At 38.4% G+C, this 9,153-nt stretch overlaps 1 protein-coding gene across 4 annotated transcripts in view; it reads left to right on the top strand.

Annotated features, from left to right (window-relative positions):
• LOC119721242 (sodium bicarbonate cotransporter 3-like) overlaps positions 1–8,461 on the top strand; it is a 68,292-nt gene extending 59,831 nt beyond the window's left edge. For all 4 annotated transcript variants that reach the window (XM_038191219.1, XM_038191220.1, XM_038191217.1 and 1 more), the window contains 6 exons: positions 1,025–1,097; positions 1,565–1,633; positions 3,416–3,589; positions 4,740–4,895; positions 5,823–6,043; positions 7,265–8,461. In XM_038191219.1, the coding sequence (XP_038047147.1) occupies positions 1,025–1,097; positions 1,565–1,633; positions 3,416–3,589; positions 4,740–4,895; positions 5,823–6,043; positions 7,265–7,454 (883 nt within the window). In that variant the 3' untranslated portion in view covers positions 7,455–8,461. The remainder of the gene's footprint in view (positions 1–1,024; positions 1,098–1,564; positions 1,634–3,415; positions 3,590–4,739; positions 4,896–5,822; positions 6,044–7,264) is intronic.
• Positions 8,462–9,153: the final 692 nt, after the last annotated feature.

Raw genomic sequence — 9,153 nt, forward strand, 5'->3', positions numbered from 1 at the left:
GGTTGTTAAATTTATTACATATTTTTGGTCGCCTTAAGGTCTCCTATGAGAGCGCATATAGTGTGACAGGCCCTTTAAAGAGAAAAGCTACCGTAGTGTGTCTTGCATTTTGTGATATAAAATATAACAATAATTATTGGGAATTTTAGTTCTCCCGTTGTGGTTTAATTTGTGATTTATTATAAAAAGCGATGCATTCCTTACGAGTGATACCTGATTGTCATTTTCCAACGTTTGTAGTATTACCCAATATAATACTGTTAGCATTGTGTTTTGGTTGTGATCCCTTGCAATATGCCACATTAGTTGTGATCCCTTGCAATATGCCACATAGAGGTTGGAGGCTTCATACTCGGGATACCAAAATAGCACGAAAATGGCACTAGAAAGCTCTGTAGAACGCCAGTGCACTGTTCTGAAGGTCTCAGGTTCAAAACCCACTCAAAGTATTATCGGATCTGCTACATATCACACTTAAAGGGAATGTACATCATTTGCTTTTGCTGCAATTTTCAGAAATAAATGGATTTGGAGGATTAGTATGTTATAGCAAATATTGTTAAACTGACTTGTTTCACGTTTTGGGCTTGTAGATGCTGGAAAAACCAAGAAAACCAATCATGTTCTTGTAGTCTGGTTCCCTGACCCCACTTTTAAGATTTAACGGAGAAATGTAAAGACTTTGGGGAATTGTAAGGTCAAAAAATCACTCTAGCAGGCTTGTACCCCTTCACAGGTGTATAATCAATTGCAAAGAAAGTGCGGAATAACAAAGTGAAAAGTTAGGAGCAGTTTCAAAAAAAAGGCCATTTTTTTTCCAATGCCGGTCGGCCGACCAGCGTTGGAAAAATACAGTTTTTCTTGAAAATGTCAGCACACCAGGAGCCACGATTTTACAGGATGCTTTAGACTGTCAATCCCTAACAATTTAGTAAGGTATTTCGTGATTATTTGATCATTTCGTTTTTTGATGTTTGCAAATGTTGTATCTTCCCTTTAAAACTATCATTTCTTATTTTGACAGAGAGCAGCGAGTGACAGCATTGGTTGTATTCATCCTAATCGGTTTGGCCACACTCATGACGTCTGTTCTTTCGGTCAGTATTCACTTTCTGACATAACCATGTATTCATAAAGGTCCACTTTCTAAATTGGAAAAACATATTGTTTTGTTTGGAGTGATTACTTGCCATATTTTGAAGGCCGGTGTCATAGGAAACCTAAATGTATATAATGTCTTCAAACCCTGTTTGTTCACATCTTGCAACCAGTTGTCAGCTGAAATATAGCAAAAGTACAGTCTGCCGTCACCAGGCTTCTTTTGACAAAGTGTCTAGTTTCTCTCATATTTAAGCTCGTTATAGTCACGTGGTATTCATTACAAATCGCTATAAATCTAGGTTTATATCTGAAGTATGGGGTTTCATATGTGCCATCCGCGTTGCATTTTTCGACGTCGTATTTTTCAGCTCTGGCAGGGATCATTTTGATACATTTCTTGCAAGATTTTCATGCACGACGGCCAGAGCTTATTGTGCACTCGCACTTGTTTGCTCTCTCCTAGCTTATTCCAATGCCAGTGCTGTATGGTGTGTTCCTCTTCATGGGTATCTCCTCATTGGCGAATGTACAGGTAGGAATCCGTATGTTATCGTCTTTTATTTCAAACTTGCTAAAACCAATGTTCTAAGAATGTTACCTTTTATCCGATAACCAGTATTTTCTTAGTCAGAATCCAATATACATGATGGAGCCCTCTAAATCCACTTTAATTGGGACTCTCGTACATGTACATGGACCTTAATAGACCTATTATTTGCATAGTTCTCTAGCTGGACCTGTTTGTTCTTTTCTCCCAAAATTGATAATTCCTTCCATTCTAGTTTGTTTTGTACTGTGTTGTTTGATGTCTTGTTAGATTCAGTTCTTACATTCTATGTATGTTGTTTTTCTTTGCTTGATAAAAAAAAAACGTTGTATTGTATTTGTGGAAGTTCTGTGCATTATTTTGTGCAGGTTTGCGTTTCCTTATTACCCTTATCCAACTGAATCCGACGAAATTCAACAAAATTCAAAGGCAAAATTTTCTACGATGCATTTTGTTGATCAGAGCCATGTTGTAGTCTAGTCCATAACCAGTCCACACAAGTCCCTGCAAGTCCATCACAAGTCCTTCAGTCTCAAGTCAAGTCACTAGCTTTTCAAATGAACTGTACAGAAAAGCATTCCTTTGTCATTGTTTGTCCCTACTTAAGGAGTAGCATCTCCAACTATCTTCAGTCTCCTGACGATGACTAGAGCAGGCTAGTCGAAACGTTGAGACCAAAGACAAGTTCTTTTAGAACTTACAGCAGGACTGTTCTAAACAGAACTGTTCTAAACAGAACAAAAACTACTTAGCAAGTTGATAATAAGCAGGACAAGTTCTTCTCAGAACTAATATCTTCTAAGCAGTAGTTATTACCACATGGTGTTACCGCAAAACCGAAACAATACCGATACCCCACCATGCAAAGCCTCAAATCTTATATTGTTTGTCCCGTTACTTATGACTGGACTTATGAAAGGACTTGCAAAAGAAGTTGAGATGGGCTGAACTAAGAAAGACTGTAGAATCCAGACGCCACTTCTTTGGTTGTTTACAAAGTCTATAGAGAGTTGAGTGCATTCTGAAAGTATTTTTTAACAAAATTGGAAATGTTTCTCAGTCCCAGATTTATGTCTTCTCAACATTTTTGCAATGACTGACCTTCATTGGGATAATTTATGTTGGAAAAAGTGGTGTCAGGATGCAACATTCCATCCGTCTCTTAAAAAGGTGTCAAATGTGTCATTATTTAAACGCAAATACAAAACCCAATTAATTAACAAATATGTGGTAGAATAATCCCATTTTGTAAGACCAAATAACTCTAGTTCTATTTCGTATTACTAGCTCTGTACCAATATGTTTTTGTCATTTAACTCCTATCGTTGTACTTGTACTTGTAATTGTAATTAATTGTAACTGTAATTGTAATTGTAAATGTAATTGTAATTGTTCTTAATTACAGTGGGGGTCTCCACTCGACAAGCTTATGCTTTTTGGAGACCTCCATCCAGCCATATACAATAATTCAAATGTTAAGTAATATTATTATGTACTTGTATGCGTTGGGAAAATTTAAGATTTGATTGATTGATTGAACATTCTTTCCCTTGACCACAACACTGATCGGAGCATTTAACAAACACATTAGTTGTTGCTGTTGGATCCCGTTGAATTCATCAGGCTCCTTACTCAAGTAGCTGTTAGATTTTGTTGGAAACAACTGACAAAATACTTGGAGCTAGATGAGGGTTACTTTGCATGTGATATCAACACTTATGCATTTGGTTTCGTTTCCAAATGATTTTTTTTCAATGATGACTGCAGTTTGTGGATCGTCTGAAGCTGTTTTTGATGCCGCCAAAGCATCAACCAGATTACATCTACCTGCGTAACGTGGGACTCCGCCGGGTCCATTTGTTTACGTTCATCCAGCTGTCTTGTCTAGTCATTCTATGGGTCATCAAATCAACGGATGCAGCTCTTGTGTTTCCTATCATGGTAAGTCAGAGTTGCAGTACTCATGAGAATGTACTTATGCTCATAATTATACTAATGAGATTATACTTATACTCATACTGAAGCTCATACTCATTAGAATGTACCCATTCTTGTACTCAGGTGAATGTACTCGTACTCTACTTGTACTCAAGAGAATATACTCGTAGTTTTACTCACGAGAATGTACTTATACTCTTGAGAATGTACATGTACGTGTACTTGTACTCTACTTGTACTCAAGAGAGTGTACTTGTACTCTTATTGTACTCATTAGAATGTACTCATACTCATGAGAATGTACTCATACTAGTTCTCATTAGAATGTACTTGTACTCTTCTTGTTCTCATGAGAATGTACTGATACTCATACTCATACTCGTGAGAATGTACTCATATTTATACCCATACTCGTGAAAATGTACTCATATTTGTACTCATACTCATAAGAATGTTCTTGTACTCGTACTCGTGAGAATGTGCTTGTACTCAAATTCATGAGAATGTTCTCATGCTTGTTCTCATGAAAATGTACTCATACTCGTACTCATACTCATGAGAGTGTACTCATAATCATGAGAGTGTACTCATACTCATGAGAGTGTACTCATACTTTTACTCATAAGAATGTACTCATATTCGTACTCGTAATCATGAGAATGTATTTGTACTCATACTCTTGAGAATGTACTCATGCTCATGAGAATGTACTCATACTCAGGCATGGGATTTCTTAAACTTTTGTCTGAATTTACACTTCTTGAATCCGAGAGAAAGTCATATTTATAGTATAGAAAGATATACATCTTTCAGACCTTTCATCCAATTTTCAGGGTGTTTTTTTTAAGTGACAATCTCATACCTGCTCATACTCCTGAGAATGTACTTGCACTCTTACTTGTGAGAATACTCTTACTCATGAGAATGTACTCATATTCGTACTCATACTCATGAGAATGTACATTGTGCTCGTACTCATGAGAATGTACTCATGACAATGTTCTCGTGCTTCTACTCAAGTGAATGTACTCCTACTTGTACTTGCAAAAAAAAAACTACCTGTACTTTTGCTTGTCACAGAACTTGGATTTGAGAAGGAATATTTTTCTTGAAACAACAGTAGTTACACATTTTGAAACTAATTGATTGTCAGGTATTGGCTGTGGCGGTTATTCGGAAGCTGATTGAGAAAGTCTTCAGCCAGCGGGAGCTGGAGAATTTGGACGACGTGATGCCAGAAATTGTCAAGCGGGCCAAGCATGACCAGAAGAAGGCTGCAGAAGAAGAGGCTAAAACCACCAAGTGTGAGGTCGGTCCTATCAATAAACCATTGGCACTTGTACCACTTGTATTACATGGTATTTATCCACTGATGAATCCATACAACTGTTTAAGGGGTATAATATTTGTAATATTTTTTATACTATGCCACATTTATATTTCAAATAATGGTATATTTTCCTCTTGTACTGATTTCCACATGACTTTACAGAGAAGTGTTTCAACTATTTGTCATGTACCGTTGTCTGTCTATCACTAGATGCTTATGCATGGAGTATACCAGGTGAAGCAGTCAATATTTTAAATTATAACACCCCTCTTGCTTGTTCTTTATCCTGGTTGGCTGAAACGCGATCGCGTGTGATTCACTATTACTATACCTCATGAATATATTCATCAGGCAACCGGAGCATTTCATTGGTCCATTCCAGCAACTCAACCGTGTGAAAGTTTTTACTATCACCCCGCGTCTCCGCACGCGCGCGTGACACGCAGACACCAGGGAGGTACTTTCACACGTTATTGTTGCAACCTGAGATGTTCCTTTAATTGTTGAATTGCTTACAGTTGAAATTCTTATGAGTTAATCGTTGAATTAAAACAGTTTAATAATAAAAACCTGAAAGATTTCCTTTTTTTTTTTTTTTTGTGGACAGAGCTGAGTTATAAAACACATGGACTGGCAAAATTTGGTCCCTAGCGCACGTCTATTCCCCCCTCGTGCCTGTGAGTGACCAGAAGAGGGTTCTATTTCCCTCCCTCTTCTGGTCACCCACAGTCCCTCAGGAGGCAAATAGACGTGCGCTAGTGACCTCATTGCCAGTCTATATGTGTATGCTATACCACTGAGAAGCAGTCAATATTTTTGATACTATACCACTGAAAGAAGTCAATATTGGTGTACTATTTCCTCCAAGGTATTTTTTTATGTATCAATTAAGTTCTTCTTTTGCAGGATGCCATTGTTGGAGGGCGTGTCCAGCTTCCGCTCGCAGGAGGCAATGTCCTGACGATACCGGTGGACAAGGTCAACTTTAATCGTGAAGCGGGAACTCTTAACATCTCGGAAGAGATGGCCAAGACTGGCATCTGGAAGGCACTAGCATGCAACACCAGGGACAACGCAGCCGCAGCGGCAGCGCACAGAAATCATAGTGGGAGGGATGAAACGGATGCGTGAGTATTCATGGCTGTGCAGAATATTTTGAATATTTGCATAATCAATGAAGCATTGAATATTTGAATACTTTATGATTAACATGAGGTGCAGTTGTATTTCTCATCTTTCAGCATATTGGGTTTCTTTTTGTGTCTGAATTTGTGGAGAACTTCATTAAAATTTCTTGGTTTGAGAGTAGGGGCACCACAAGCAGTGACTCTGACAAAATATACAAATAATAATTACTGAGAATGGTACCTTTTGGAGACATTGCCGTAGACTTGTGCAAAAATGTTCAAACTGTCATGACCCCTAACCATGTGCGTCTCCAGGATTTTTTTTGGGGGGGGGGCAAAGAACATTTTTTCCCCAAAAATTCTTGTACTTTCTCTGGCATTTTCTCAATTTATCATTTTTTCGAGGGTAGGCAAGGGGACATTTGCCAACCCCACCCCCATTGACACCCCTGCAGACACCAATTTTGTTAAATGTGTATTACAATAATAGCAAGTATGACTGCACACCTCTTTTGGGGTTTTTTTGGTGGCTATTCCGGGGGGTGGGGGGGGTGGGCAAGTGCCCCCCCCCCTCCCTCGCGACGCCAATGCTCCTAGCCCCCATGTTACCTTGTCCTACCCCCACAAATTTTGGTACATTTATGTTTTGGACCCACAAGCAATCGATCAAGGCTATTGCCGACGGTGAAATTTTGCCTGTAAGTAGGAGTTGTGACATTAGGGAGACATCCTTGTCTCCCCAAGGTTTGACGAAAAAATGTTTCCTTATTAAAGGGAATATTAACAGGAAGTTACACATGTATTTTATTATTATGATTAAAATATATACATGTACACTTTGTACAGTGTGCCTGTTTGTTTTAATTTACCGGTAGTATTCATGTTGTTTCTCACAATTTGTCTCCATATTGTTTTGTCAAACTAACTTAGTCATGTGCGTGTAAGGTTTCATCAAACTTGTTTACTTTTGTTCAGTTCTGTTACATAACTGTTCCCTGTACTAGACATTAATTGAAGATAAGAAGAAGGATTACCAATGGACCAGCAGAGCAACATGTGATGCAGTGAATTGCTATCATTGTAACAAATTTTCGTGACTGTAGATGTTTCTTTGCTATTTCATAACTGTTCTCTACTATATTTTCCCCCACAGAACACTACATATACATGTACATCCATCATTAAAGTGCACATTTTCCCCGCTAATTATTCCCCCAACAGACAGAAACGGATGCACAATATGCCACTCAAGCAGGAGAAATTCAGCCCGGACATAGAGAAACTACCGACCATCGACGATGAGGAGGGAGCCTCGATACCCTACCGTCAGCCCACGGGCAGCATCTCCGGCGAGATCACCTTCAACGTGCCCAAGTTTACCCTGGGCGGCGACAGCGAAACTTCCGTCTGATCCTACCCCAAGCTTTCCCTCCGTATTGTGTTTCCTCAGCTCAGGAGTTACCTCAGTAATTATCCGGGATAAGTCGCCCAATAATGTATCCCAAATAGGCTCTTTGTATCAAGTATTGGTCGCAGGATTCTGACTAACTTTCCCCGAATCATTCCACTATGAGTTATCATCGCTGATGAACGACACGTATTTCTGCTAACTTCATTACATGAAAAACTCTAGTGAAGTTGTTCAAAATCCCTCAAGTAGTACATGATTCAATGGGAATATTGCTGATAAATCTTTCCTCACCACATTGCGGATATTTAATGGGAGGAGTCTTGAGAAACCCATCGCTGCGCTCAATATAACTCTTGACTTGTGATCCTTAGTAGATATCATAACAGACTAAGGTCATGTAAGACGTATTTTAACTTGATAACCTTGATACACCAAACAAAATTAGTCTTTTTCCCAAAAACTTGAATTGAGGGAATTCGTAGAGTTTAACCCTTTTTCCATAGTCAGACGTATTTATATAAATTGATCACGCCCTTTGTGTTGTTCATGATGTACGGATACCGGTATGTCTGTCATGGAATGTCATTCTTAAATTGTTTGTACACACCCTACTTCAGTAATTCCACAATATTTTTTTTTTAACTCTTGAACGGAGACCCAAATGGTGTACTTCTTAAGACTGGATTCGGTTTGCATCATTTGCCATTAGTCAGTGGTTTATTTGTAAGTGCTAACCCACACTTTGAAAAGACGCCTTTGTGAAATGGGGTCATTTGAGTTTAAATGTATTGAAGGATAAAAGTTCTGTAGGATCGGGAAGTAAAAATAAATTGATACAATGCAATAAACTCACAAAGGTTTTTAAAACCCAAGGCTTGTCCCAAGTTGTTGGATAAATGCCTCTGGATTGGTGGCATGGTACAAATGTAATAGCCGCTCTTGTTTTCTAGTTGTTATAAGTTGAACAAAGAAATTGACTGGTGTGGGATAAGAACCTGCAACCTCCGGAATACTGTACCGGTGCTCTACCAACTGAGCTATCCAGCCCTACCGGTATGTTGGCGGTTCCCCCATTTTGTCTATGTCTTTGTTCAAGGGTACTAGCCAAAAGCCCCCCCCCCCCCCAAAAAAAACCCTAGTTTTTAGAAACTAGTCACTTTCCCCTTTGTGGTTTATTCGGGTGCCATATTAATTTTTTTTCACAATGCAATTTTCAAATGGCATTCTTAGCCCCTTTTCTGTGTACATAATGGCGAACGATGTCTATTTCTTCTACCATATACCTTTTGTAAACACCTAAACAAAATCGTAAACACCCAGCAAAAATGATCTATCAAAAAGTACGTGTAACCTAAATATAAGGCTTGCAGTTGTATGATAATGCTGTTTGTTATTTGTACCAAATATGAGGGGGACTCTTAATACAGAGTGAGATTGATCAATACTACTTCTATGAATTATGCAAGTATGAAAGGTGAATTTGTTAGAAGGAAGAAAAGTCATTTTTGAAATTTTTGTTGTGTGACTTGGTCTTGGCTTGTAAACTGCAGTTCAGTCATTCTGTGAAAGACAAAGATATTGCAAAATGAGGAAAAGCATTTGTTCAACTGAGTAGAAAATGTTCAATCCCAAAAATACCTAAGATTATAGAGTACATGTAATTAGTAAGCCAAATATTAACATTTGTGTGATAAGATGA

This window comes from Patiria miniata, unplaced genomic scaffold (assembly GCF_015706575.1).
Source record: "Patiria miniata isolate m_02_andy unplaced genomic scaffold, ASM1570657v1 HiC_scaffold_13, whole genome shotgun sequence".
Lineage (NCBI taxonomy): Eukaryota > Metazoa > Echinodermata > Asteroidea > Valvatida > Asterinidae > Patiria > Patiria miniata.